Source organism: Manacus candei, unplaced genomic scaffold (assembly GCF_025592945.1).
Source record: "Manacus candei isolate 608988 ecotype Guabito, Panama unplaced genomic scaffold, ASM2559294v1 h1tg000005l, whole genome shotgun sequence".
Taxonomy (NCBI): domain Eukaryota; kingdom Metazoa; phylum Chordata; class Aves; order Passeriformes; family Pipridae; genus Manacus; species Manacus candei.
In genome coordinates, this window is record NW_026138053.1 from 24,215,612 (window position 1) to 24,229,027 (window position 13,416).

Here is a 13,416-nt window from a genome sequence, read left to right on the forward strand (position 1 = left end):
GGTCAAGGTAGGCTGCATTCCCAGAAAAAGGATCTTTCTGCATGACTACAACTATCTAGGAACTCCAAGCTGGGTGTTCATGGCCAAGGCTGCCCACACTGCACAGGGACAAGCAGGGACACACAGGGCTGTCTGCGACAGTGGCATCCTGCTGCACTGGAGGAGAGACAGAACGAGCCTGGGGTAATATCATTAGCCAGGAGTTATGCTGTCTCTTTCCCAAACAAAGATAAATATCATTAAAGCTCAGCCCTTGAGTATTTTACATCCACATCTGCAATGATGTTCCCCCAGGGTGGGGGTTTACAGCTTTGGGCTTCGATTAGGCAGCAGGGTTGTATTAACCCACTGCACTCCCAGAGCACCAGCCTGGGAGCAAGAACCACTTCCTTCCTTGAGCTGGCTCAGCCTCCCCATCCTGGGGGCATGGGAATCAGCTCAGGAGTCCAAGGGGACCAAGGCAAAAGGCTCAAAGCTGTGGAAGGGAAATCCAGGCAGCCCATGGGGTGCTTTATCCATGAGCTCCTACATCATAGCAGGAACTGTGGATGCACTTTACCTTACCTTGAGATAGTCCAGGTGTGGGGAAAACATCCCATGTTACATTTTGGACTGTTCAGTCAAAAACTAGGATGTTTGCCCTGAGCTGGATAAACACATCCCTCTGGACTTGTCCTCCCCAGGAGACACAGTGTGAGCCACACAAAGGGAACAGGCTTCCTCACATGGGGTCTGCACAAGTTTGGCATGAAAAGGGAGGAAGGGGCAACACTTGGGGCAAAAACACCAGCTGTATCCACTGGGATGTCTCCTGGAATGCTGGAAAACTTGGATAAATTAAAAAAACTGTTGATTTTCATCCCCTTTGCCCAGCACCCTTGAGGAGGCAGGGTTTTTTCCAGCCAACACGGGGATCCCACAGGGAAAGCACCACCACTCTCTCCATCACTAGCAGGTGCAGCTCTGGCATGAGCCACATCTTTCCTTTTGCCCTCTCACAAACACAAAACCTAAATATTTGATGGATCTGAACAGCTTTTCCTGGCTCTGGGGAGGAAATGCTGCACCACATGAGCAACCTGGGGCTCTCCAGTAAGGAAAAAAAAAGGCTTTTGGGGTTTCACCCTGCTCTGGTGCCCATGGAAGAGCCCCTGGTTAGGGGAGAGGGGCTGGGGGGAGGTGATACCAGTCAGCTCTTGTGTGAGCCAGGGATTTCCTTGGTGCATCGATCGGCTGAGGGGTCTCTGTGCCTGCCAAACCACAGCCCTGCTTGGCTTGGCAGAGGCCCATCGATCGCTGTGGGCACGGCCACAGCGCTGGGTTTGTAGGGAAAACATGCCCTGCGGGATTTGAGGGATTTGGCTCTAAGCAGGGCCAACACCAGGCACAGGGAAAAGCCCACCCCAGCACAAGGGAGAGACTGGGTGATGGGAATGGGAAGGAAGGACAGAGCAGAAAATTAACTCCTTCCAGCCAAGTGTGACCTTACCACACATACACCGACAACTTCTCCAGGTTCAGGGTAACAAACTCCGTGGTTTGGTTGGAGCATCCTCCCAGGGATCACCCACAGGCCATCCATGTGACAGGGTAGCACAGGGCAAATCTACAGGGATGAAGCCAGGCTTGTGCTGGCCGGAGACAGTTCAGGAGCAACCAGCAAGGAGCAGTGGGTGCAGAGGTGCTACCCCAACCAAACCAGCACCCCTAAGCCCCAGCACAGGGCAGGGCTGAAACCCCCACCGTGGTGGAGCCCCTGGAAGGTTTTCTCCTCTCTTTCTTTTACCAGCAGAGCCCTTCCCAACCTCCCTGACTGCACAGGAGCCTTTCAAAGCCATATTCTGGCCATAATGAGCACAGCAGTGCCTGCCAAACCCCATCACTGGCTGTGGGTAGATGAGTCCAGCTCTACTCTCCTCTAGCATAGCTGGGAGGGAGATAGAGAAAATTGAGAAGTTACCCTGATGACCACCCAGCCAGCCCCCCAGGAACCTGTAGGGCTCCAGATACCTGTATTCCCACCTTTCCTGCTCGTCTTCATGCTCCTGTCATATGTCAGCTCCTTCCCAAGTAGCTGCAAGCCCAGGGGCAGATAGAGCTGCTATGAACAAGCTCAGGAGAGCCACAACAAGCCGGGCTGCTCCCAAGGCAGCCCCAGCCTTCCTGCAGCACATAGGCCTGGAAATCCTGGGAGGTGCTCACGGGGCATCGGTGGCCAGGACAGGGATGAGCGACAGCACCTTCCCCTCACATTGCCGAGCCGTGCAGCCCACTTTGGGAGGCTGGGAAGGATGTTCAGCCCCCGTTTCTGGCCCATTAGTTTCCCCTCCCGCAATCACCTTCTCTGGCTGCGTTACCGCCGGGTGCACCGGGAGCCGCATGCGGCAGCACGGGGCGGGATGCCGGGCCTCACGCAGCCTGGACACAGCCACACGTGCTGCGGGAGCACGGGGAGGTCATCCACGGGTTACCAAAATGCAGCAGGAGCAGAGTGTGGGCTGAGGCTGCAGCATCGAAAGGTTTTCAAGCACCCTCAGCGCCTGGGGAGCGGCGCTTGCCGCCATCCCAACTCCTCTCCATCCTGCTCCCGAAGTGGCCAGGCCACCAAAATGAGCCGGTCCCACACTCCTTGCAGCCTCTGCAATGTCTGGAAGCACTGGGGAAAGTAGTGGGGGCAGCTACGGCCCCTAAAGCATCCCTGCCTGCCCGGCCCCTGCCCGCTCCAGCGTAGCCCAGACTTGTCCTCATTTCAGGCTGGGCCTGGCCCCAGAGGTAGCGAGATGATGCCAAACCTCCTAATGGAGCTTGACAGCAGTGGGATTAAAAGCACAAGTGAGATCACAACCCCTCTGCAATCAGCTTCTGCCCTGGAAGAGCCGAATCAGAACAGAAACCTCCTGGTAGTGGGGAGGGGGTGACGAGCCCACACACACGCAGGGTGAGGGCAGCAGGGGCTGGGGGGAACCTCATCCATCCCCTTGCGCGCCCTGACCAACTCACTGGCAATAGGAAGGAGCCAATTTCCACCCCCCAGGCAGTACCAGTCAAGGGTTTCACCAGAAACAGCCCCAATTCCAACTGGTCCTAAACTCTGGCTGCAGAACAGCCCATGCCATGTGCCCCTTCCTCTTGCTGCCTGGGAGCTCAAGGCATCCCAGAGCACCCACAAGGACACCTCCTTTTCTCCCTCTCCTTTGCGTGCTCTGGAGTGGTGCCACTGACTCTGGAAACATCATCTGAGCAGGTAGGTCCAAGATGGAGAGGAGATGGGAGAACTCAGGAGGACACCCACAGCCCCCATTTCTGTGGGATGGGGCGTGCACAGACCCTTGCAGGCAGCACCAGGCCCAGGAGCACAGCCCTGCTTCAACTAAATGGCAGCACTGACCCATTTCCCAACTCTGGGATGCTCCAGCAGCACTGCTGCCACAGGTCTCCTTCATACTCCTTCCTGCCAGCAGGAGTATCTCAGCATTTCCCCCCAAATCCACCAAGACGGGCCTTTGCAGAGATGAAGTGTTGGTCAGCTTGCATGACCCATCCCATGGGTGGCCTCTAAGTCACCCTCCAAAAATTCAGCAAGGCACAAGCACCATCCCCATCTCTGCTCATCCAAAACCCAGCAGCCAGAGGCTGCTCTCCTGCCCGGCAGTCATTTGCTCCCAGCAAAATGCAAGGGAAAAACAGGGTTTTTTACTGCAAGAAAAAGGGAGCCACTCCAGGGACCAGTGGGAAAGCTGACGGGTCTTGGCACAGCACTCAGGCTGAAAAGCTCCAGCTCCAGACCTTATTTTGCAGTGACCTGTACCAAGAATTGGCTTTCCCGTTTTTCTTGCCAAATGGAAAGAAAAAGAAATCCTTCCAGGTCAGAGGAAAGAAAAGCATTTACTCGTGGGTCAAGTGAAACAATCCGATGCAGGGTTGAGTGCACTTTTATCCTCCCCAAACCAGGAACCGATTCAATTTCCATCTGAAAAAACCCCACATCTAAAAATAAAAAGACAAATGTTTTTAGGGTCAGAAGCACTCAATTTTGGTTTTCAAGTCCAAATGATTTGCTCAGTTGAACCCCACGTTCCAGAGCACTCAAAAGTGCAGAGGGGTGGGGAGGGATGGGCTGATGCATGAATCTGGAAAATTTCAGCCTCGCTGAGATGGCACCAGTCACAGAGACCACCACAGGGCCAGCCTGGGACCTCTGTGTTCCCAGCATTCAGCCTGGGTACCCCAAGCTCCTGCCCAGCCCTCCTGCAACCCAGAGCACCGTGAGGGAGGTGTTTGGCCACCTCTGCAGCACTGTGCTCATCCAAAGCGAGCTGTCACCTTCCATCCTCCTCCCCAGCCAAATACTTCCTGACAGCCCGCTTAGAACTCAAAGCGCCCGATTACCACCACGGCCAGGCAGCCGCTTGCAGGTGCCAGGAGAACCTTTTCCTGGCATACCCCTCAAAACAAAATCCCTGCCCAGAGCATCGCTCCTCACCCTTTCCAGACTCACCCACGCCCCAGGATCCTTCCTGAGGTGGTCCAGGTCTGGCTCTGCTCTTACATACACCGCCCCAGCCACGGGGACACCACGTTTCCATCACCTGCTTCCCACCACCCCCCAGTGGGGAGCAGAGCCACCCACCCCAGCTCCATCCACCTGCCAGGGCTGACCCCAGACCCCCGGCATCACCCGAGTCCATTAGTGAGTCCCCTGAGCACACACCTCGCCGGTGTGTTGCTTAACCCCGGCTTTTAGGGAGAGCTGCAAAGCCTTTCAATTTTTAATCTGCTCTAAACATTTCGGTCCTCGCCCCGAGGACTCCCAGTCGATAACCTCTGCTGGCAGCATGGCTGCCCCACAGCTACAGGGAAGGGGGAAACCAGGGGCAAAGGAGAGGGAAGCAGCTCCACCCCAAGCTCCTTTGGAGGAGCAGGACCCCTTTACACACACACACCTTGGGATGAAGGGCACCCACACTGGGCACTCCAGTGAAAGGGACCCCAGTGTTCCATGGAGATGCTGCTCAGGGAGGATGGGGAAGGCACTCCTGACCCCTCCAGTAGGAAGATGACATCTGCAGAGCACCTTAATCCTTCCATCAGACACCTCTATGGGGCTGGGTTCCCCCAAAATTGATAAGGTGGTTTACCCTGATGCCTGGCACAGCCACCTCTCCCTCCCCCCCGCCTGGCACTGGCACAGCAATGCCCAGGAGCAGGGACATGAATACAGCATCACTTTGCAGTCCCTGAGGCATCTTTCTCTTTTTCCACTGCCTTAGGCAACAAATGTACAAACAGGGGCCTGCTGGGTACGAGGAATGTGAGCCAAACTGCTCTGGGAAGGGAAACGCTGCTCCCTTTCTGCACACATGTTAAGCTCCCAGTGTCCACACATCCCCTTCCAGACCCCCACAGCATCTCCTAATCTCCAATTCCTTGGGACAGCCCTCACCAAGCAACAGTGGGACACATCCCCAAAATTCCCTGTTACACCCCCACCACACCCCAGGAAACGAGTGGGGACAGAGACAGCCCCAGCCAGGAATGGAGGCACTGCTCACTCACCAATCTTCTTCAGCTCCTCATCTCCCTCGCCCTCCCAGACCCCCAGGGAGGAGGAGTTTTAGGCTGCAGGGAGCTGAGCAGCTGAGTGCTGGCCTCGGCTGCCATCTAGCAGTGATCCAGCAGCAGCAAGGACAGGGTGACAGCCCCTCTGGGTTCCAGCCCCTGCTGCAGCCCAAGGAGGGGCAGAGGACGGTGTGGGGGTCTCCTCGGGACACGCCACCCTAGCCCCAGGTCTCACCTCCCTGAAACCAAACAGGGGTCCTGCAGCAGAGGGGGTGACCCCCGAGCAACATCAGCTCTGTTACAGGGGATGGATGACAAACATGTGCAATGAGCCCCCTGGCCCAAACACAGCACCAGAGAAGTCAGGCTACCCCTGCACTGGGTTGGACAGCCCCTGCTCTTCACCATTCTGCTTTCACCTCCTTCATTAGCTTTCCCAGTAGTTGCTCTCTAACAAGTCCTACATTTCCTTTTTTTAGCACTTTCACATCCCAAACCAAACCCAAAATGCTGAAATTAAAACAACAGAATCATAGAACGGTTTGGGCTGGAAGAGAGCTTTAAAGATCACCTAGTCCAATCAGGCCCTTGAAGGCCCTGAAGCCCTGAGGGACAGCCTAGGGACCCCTAAACCAGCTGAATGCCAGCACTCCTAACCAGGGCCCTTCTGTTTTCACTGCTTTTCTCTGCATTAACAACCTCACACTCATCAGGATTACTTGCCACAGGCACAAAGCTATATAAACATGGACAATGTCACGCTTCAAGCTTTCTCTTGCTAGATCCTTTACAGATTTTATTTTATATGTGAGATGAAATTCCTGATGCTTTGTACACGTGGCATTCAACAAATCACAGCACTTTCTTCTTGGGGAAGGTTTCTTCAGCCCTCCTCAGAGCAAGGAGTGTGTAGAGCACCCACTGTCTTAAAAACCAATGTCAAAACTGCTCATGCACTGAGGGAGGGAGGGATAGGCAGCCAGTTTCCCTCTCCTAAACTTAAAGGATATAGAACACAATGTTACACTTAGATGTTCTCCTGAACCACTATATTAAAGAGTAGTAACTCAGTAGACCACCAGTACAACAAAAATAAAGTATCTCCCTGAAATTAAAAATACAAACCCAAACTATTTTCCTGAAAGTAAAATTAACACATCGCACTTTCAGCACTTTCACATCCCAAACCAAACCCAAAATGCTGAAATTAAAAAAAAAACCAGAATCAGAACGGTTTGGGTTGCAAGAGAGCTTTAAAGATCACCTAGCCCACCTGAGACGTCAGACCCAAAAAGTTTTTCAAGGGATTAAATGTTTGTGAACAAAAAGAACAAAACAAAACAAAACAACCCAACAGCATGGTCACAGAGAGAGCCTGTGCTGCTCCCAGCAGCCTTCCTCAGCAGCAGCTCCAGCTTCTCCCCTCTTCTCACACCTGCCTTCCTAGGCTGGGGAGCCACTGGAAGTGGGCATGGGAAGTGGCCAATTGTGCAGCTGCCAACACTGCAGAGAGTGTGGCAGGAGGGACATGGAGTCTGTGAGGTTGGCTCCACAGAGGCCAGCTCCTGGGAAGGTCTTCATTCTTCATGTTCTCTTCACCTGCAACAGGAAGGACACAGAAAAAAAAGATCAAATCTACACTGGCAAATCCAGGAGCTCCAGTTTAGACTGAAATCCCCTTTGCTGGATGTCACCAGATCACGGCAAGAGGACTTGTTACTGCACACCTATTTGACGAGCTGGACATGGTATAACCCAAGGACCTCTCTCCCTGTCCCCCAGTTGCTCCACCTCCATTTCTCCAGAGGTGGGAAATCCGTAGCTTGTGTCTAAGGAACTCCAAAGAGAAGGCAGACAGCTCTGTTACAAGGCACAAAAATTCACTGCCTTCACCAAGGCACTTAATCCACCTTGTAAATCGAGCAACTCTCATAGGGGTGTTATAGATTCTTTCATCATTTGGAAGATGGAAGACAAACACTCACACAGGGACCTCACAGGATTTACAAAATGCTTTAGTCCCTTACAGCTGAGAGACTGGGAGACTCAGTATGAAATGAACACAGTATGGAGTGGAGAAACAAAGACTTCTGCATGAAAGCAGCAGAAAGTCCAGAAAAGACAACAAAAACCAGCAATGAAAGAACTAACCCTCAATTCATTTCTTCCCATTAAACAATTAGAAATCCATTTTGCTGCACAAAGGCCAAACCGATGCACTGCATCCAGCCATTTATTACTGTGGCACCTCCAGCCCACAGAAACACCAACATGTCCATCAGTTCCAGCAGCACCAGCCCTAGGATACCCAACAGGGACTGCAAAACTCATGGCATGGTAACAGACTGCTCAGCTTCCTGCTGTGTGAACTCTGACTGACAAATCTACCCGTACTGTTAGGGGTGTCCAGCATGAATGGCACTGCCATGAGCAGAACAGCAGGATGTACAGCTTCAGAAAGTTGGGCCTTGCTTCAAAAATCTTTCTATCTGATCAGGGTCATCTTGCCTCATTTCTGCTGGTTGCTTGGAGTAAATAAAGGAGGTATAAAGATCTTCCACTGACTTGACTAAGACAGCAGGCACAGAGGACTCTCCAAGAGAATGAGGTGTCTGCAAATGTACATTGAAAAAAAAAAAAAATCAAGAGAGGGTGCAATTAGTGCACAATCAGTTCATTAGCTGCCCTGATCTTTATTATCTCTAAAAATTTACAAAGAACTGGAATGTCAGCAACTGGATGATTAAAAAACCACACCAACAAAACTACACAACAACAAACCCCTAGTTCCCTTGGCCAAAGGGCAGCTTTTCCTGCACAGCAAGCTGAAAAGAGGGATAGATTACAAGACACAAAGCACCATGTCTTAGGAAAGAAATCAACAGCTGGCTCATCTCTCAGCAGCCCCACGCAGAACCAGTGGTGGCAATGACAGAGGGAGTTTCTGCAAGGAAGCAGGAACTGAGTCAGAGGAAGCCCCTCTGCATTTTTGGTTAAGAATTCAAATTAAACTTACATTTCAGGGATGGTCACCCACCTCTCAGCCACATGGAGCTGATTTCATGGAACAATAGCTGTGCCACAGCCAACTCTCACCTGGTCACACAGCTCAGCCCCATCCAGCTTTGAGGATGTTGTTTCACTATCTGCAACCAGAGATTCCTGCTGCAAGCAAAGGTCTGGCTCCACCAGTTCAGCATTCTCCTGCTCTCCACTGGGCTGAACATACAAGGCCAAAGGATTCAGTTCCTTGAATTCCTAGGAACAAATAAAAAACACACCAGGACAGGAGAAAAGCCCATGTTGTAACCACCACAAAGAATAAAAAGGATTCGATTCAGCAAACCTCTAGTAGGTTTTATGGAGAAGCACAACACCCACAAGTGAGCTCAAAATTCTTGCAGAAATGGCCTTCCTAGGAAAATCAACTCCCCTCCTGCCAGCAGCAAAATTTCTCAGCAATGCCCCTCTCCCCCCCTTCAGAAGTGGACCTACACATGGAAAAAAATATGATAGGATCTAATCCTGCCAAAACATGCATTCTGCATCTACTGAAGGAAGCAACAGATAGAAGCACTCCAGGCTGTAAGGCCCAGTTTTCTGCTGAGATATAAAATCATGGCAGTACCTTTCCAAGGGTTTTCATCATCCACAGAGTTCTTACTGAAACTGAGCTGACACAGGCAGATGGTGACACAGAGGAGCCTAAAGCACAAATGCCCTCTGCACTGGCTTACAACTGGAATGTCTGTCTGAGGCACAGCAGGCAATCTACCACGGTCACACTGCCCAACACGGTACCTTTCACTGGCAAAGTAAGAGTTTTTAAAGCAAGACAATCTCCATAGCTCAGTTTGCTAATGGCATAACCAATCTCCAGTGCTCACAGCACGGCAGGCCAAAATAATTTAAGTATCACAGAATTATCAGGGTTGGAAAGGACCTCTGGAGATCATCCAGTCCTGCCAAAGCAGGGTCACCTGGAACAGGTGACAGGAACGCATCCAGGTGCGTTTGGAATGTCTCCAGAGAGGGAGATTTCACCACCTCCCTGGGCAGCCTGTTCCAGTGCTCTGCCACCCTCAACATGAAGTTCTTCCTTATGCTGAGGTAGAACTTCTTGTGTTTTAGTTTATGGCCATTACTCCTCGTCCTGTTCCCAGGCACCACTAAACTGTCTGGCACCATCTTCTTGGAACCTGCCCAGAACTGGACACAGCACTGCAGATGTGGCCTCACTAAGGCTGAGTAGAGGGGCAGGACCACCTCCCTTGACCTGCTGGCCACATTCTTCCCAATTCACCCCAAGATCCCATTGACCCTCCTGGCCCCAGGGCACACTGCTGGCTCATGGACAGCTTGTCATCCACCAACACTCCCTGGTCCTTCTCCACAGCGCTGCTCTCCAGGTCAGCCCCCAACCTGGTATTGGGGTTATTCCCCCCCCAGGTGCAGGACCCTACAACTGCCCTTACTGAACCTCATTAGGTTTCTCTCTGCCCAGTTCTCCAGCCTGTCAAGGTCCCCCTGAATGGGAGCACAGCCTTCAGGTGTATCACCTACTCCTCCACTTTTGTATCATCAGCAAACTTGCTGAAGGTACATTCTATCCCTTCTTCCAGGTCATTGATAAAGATAAGACTGGAACCCACTGTTGATCCCTGGGGAATGCCACTGACTCCAGGCCTCCAACTGGATTCTACTCTGCTGATCATGACCCTCAGAGCTCTGCCATTCAGCCAGTTGTTGATCCACATCACTGCCCATTCACCTAACACACATTTCCTGGTGACCTTTTCTTCTACCTGCTTGGTGATGACCTCCAGAATGCCCTGGTCCATCACCTCTCCAGGGATGGAGGTGAGGCTCATTAGCCAGGAGTTTCCTGGGTCCTCCTTCTTGCCCCTTTTGAAGATGGGAGTGTTCCTCACTCAACTGCTCACAATGTAGCACTACTTTAAGTCATACAATATAATCTAATGAACTTGAGCTCTCATTAATTGGCTGGATGAATCAACACATCTCTTAACAACCTCTCAATTCCATCTCAGTTTGGCCTTATGCTCAGAACACCTGCAGTGATTTTACTTTTCCCTGTTATCTCTACAAGATGTGTGTCAGCTGAATCTGCAACACTACCAAGCTAATCAACTTCTAATCCACTGCCAGAAGGCAGTGGAAACAATTTGTTCTGCTAAACCAGAACATCTCTGCTGTATCATCAGATTCCACCTTAACCAAAAAGCAAGCTCTCACCATAGAGAGACAGACACTGTGGGTTGCAGCCACAAATGGTAAGCTACAGGAAAGCAGGGAATACCAGTTTTGCTCTTCACAAAACTACTTGCTTCAAGGTAAAGATCTTCCCATTACAAGGGTCCTTTCCTTGCCCTTTCTTTGAGCAGCACATGCCTCCCTCCTGACCTGGGAAGGAATGTTCTCTCCACAGACATCAGCATATCCCATATCCCTCAAGACAGAGTGGAAGTAGACATCCTCCTTGGTGGATGTGTCACAGAGGAAGAGGTGCAGAATGCCATCCACATATTCATCCACAATGCCCACGAGCTCCTTGAAGCCACAGAGATTCTTGAACAGGAGAGTTGCTGCAGGAGACCATGTACCCTGAAGGAGAAAACAAGGACATGAAGTTACTATAAACAGGCCAATGTCCACCACCTGAGACTTTTCCTGGTGGAGGGCACTTGTCAAAAGGCAACTGAGCCAGGCCAGGCCAGTGACAAATACAGGAAAGTCAGGCAGACCAGCTTCCCAGCACAGAACTAAACCAAACTACTCCCAAAGCCTGTAATGCTGGGAACACTGGGATTGCCCTTTTACCTTAAATACCCACTTCCAAACACAGTCCAATGGCATTCACCAGTGATTTTATCAAAACTGCTTAAAATACAGTTGTTTGGTGTTTATTTTGTCCAATTCCTGGAATCATGAGATTTTACAGTTGTCAGAAGTATCAGAAGTTATTAAGAAGCTGCTAAGCCTCACTGCAATGAAAATCGTGATTAACTCTCAAAACCCAGAGGAAACAACTTTTTAAAAGTAGCATCTTTAAAACACACAGAGGCAGCAACTCTGCTCACATGCTTTCCTTCAGAGATTGTACTTCTGCTTCTTGACCAAGAGGTTTCCCACCACAGAGGAACTTTATGACCTCTGTAACTCTTTGGCTGTGCTGACTGCACTTAAAGCTCTGTCACAGAAGAGTTTTTTAAAACAGAGACAACTTTTTGTCTGTTTTTTAAAACAGACAACTTCTATTTGGTAACTCTTGTATATATGTCAATAAACAAAACTGCATGTGAACACGTACCTCCACAGGTTTTACCCACGCCAAGGAACACGGGATGGCCTGAGCAGGGAGCTTCAAGTACTGCCACCTACAATACAAAGCAAAGCCATTACTGCAAAAATAGGGAAAAATCAGCAGCAGAGCAGAACTCTCTCCTCTTCTGGGTTTTAATATCAGCTTAGGAATAGAGAGGCATACACTAGATTGTGTGCTTATGACTAAAACCTAACAGCAGCTTTGGAAAACACTCCATATCCAGAGAATGGGCAGAGCAGAAACAGCAGTAACAGCTGCTACCTTACACATTCCCTGGCCCAAGCACATTCCCATCAGAACTCCTTGTGGAGACAAAGCTAGAGACAGAGAGCCATGACTTTTGAACCAAAGAATGCCAACAGCCAGGCAGGAAGAAACACAAATGAGGGGGAAGATGCAAATATGGAAAACGTGCTGAACTGCAGAGAACAAGTACCTCTGGCACCACAAACGTGTCCCACTTGGACTGATGTCCCTTCAGGAGAATGTTTATATCCATTCAGGGAACACAGGAAGGGGGATTAGGGAAGTTGTCCCAAGGTGAAAGAAAGCAGCAAGAGGACAGACTGAGGAGTGAAGGCAGAAACAGGAAAGGATTTAGCAGTGTACCCCAGGGGTCAATGCTGGGTCCAGCATTGCTCAGCGTCTTCATTATTGACCTGGGCAAGTCTACCCTCAGTCTGCTGACGATACAAAACTGGCAGGAGTGGCTGATACCCCAGAGGGTCAGGCTGCCATCCAGATGGATCTCGACAGGATAGAAATGGGCAGACAGGAACCTCACAAAGTCCTGCACTTGGAGAGGAACACCACCACACACCAGCACACACCTGGGGCTAGCTGTCTGGAAAGTGGCATTTTTACCATGAGAGTGCGCAAGCACTGGAACAGGTTGCCCAAAGAGGTCATGAAGTCTCCAACCTTGGAAACAGTCAGAAACCATCCTGACAAGGCCTGGGCAGTCTATTCCAGACTTGAGCAGGAAGCTTGGACAGGATGCTTTCCAGAAGTCTAATCCAACCTCAGCTGTTCTGCCGCCCACGTGCAATGTACTTACTTGAGGAATCTCAGCCAAGACTTCTGGACAATTTGGAGGTGCCCATAATCTGCATAGAACACCTCCACTTCTTGGTCACTGATCACACGGTGGATGATAACACGGTACCACCATTTGGAGACCATCACACAGCAGAGCTGTCCAGGCCGTACTGCAGAGTCAGGCATGATGTATTTATCAGAGACAAGTTTATGTGAGTAAAGGTGTCTGTAAAAGATCATAGGGAGAAACTCTGCTTAGTAGGTTGCAGGACATGAACAAGCACACGGGGCATCAAAAGAATCCTGATTTTTCAAAGTCCCCATGACATGAATTTTCAGGAGTTGCTTCAATAGATCCTTTATATCTCTGTTCTCCCCCACTTGAACTGCAATGGCAACAAAAAAATTCAACCCCAAACTTTTAACATTTGAATGATATGCCTGGGGTCCGACAAAAAGTTAATTAATGGGGA

At 50.7% G+C, this 13,416-nt stretch overlaps 1 protein-coding gene across 6 annotated transcripts in view; it reads right to left on the reverse strand.

Annotated features, from left to right (window-relative positions):
• Nucleotides 1-13,416, reverse strand: part of TDRD5 (tudor domain containing 5) — a 79,461-nt gene that overhangs the window by 56,639 nt on the left and 9,406 nt on the right. Inside the window, exons 6-12 of one of the 6 annotated variants that reach the window (XR_007907567.1) lie at nt 12,963-13,169; nt 11,891-11,957; nt 10,984-11,184; nt 8,656-8,817; nt 8,068-8,171; nt 6,824-7,158; nt 6,033-6,130 (exon numbers count right to left, since the gene is read on the reverse strand). Coding sequence is in view for 4 of the 6 variants with exons in the window: in XM_051806440.1 (XP_051662400.1) it covers nt 7,155-7,158; nt 8,068-8,171; nt 8,656-8,817; nt 10,984-11,184; nt 11,891-11,957; nt 12,963-13,169 (745 nt within the window). In the remaining 2 variants the exon portion in view is untranslated. Of the gene's footprint in view, nt 1-6,032; nt 6,131-6,306; nt 7,159-8,067; nt 8,172-8,655; nt 8,818-9,639; nt 11,185-11,890; nt 11,958-12,962; nt 13,170-13,416 lie in introns of those variants that run through there. The other 5 variants (XM_051806440.1, XM_051806417.1, XM_051806409.1 and 2 more) reach the window with 5 other exon arrangements.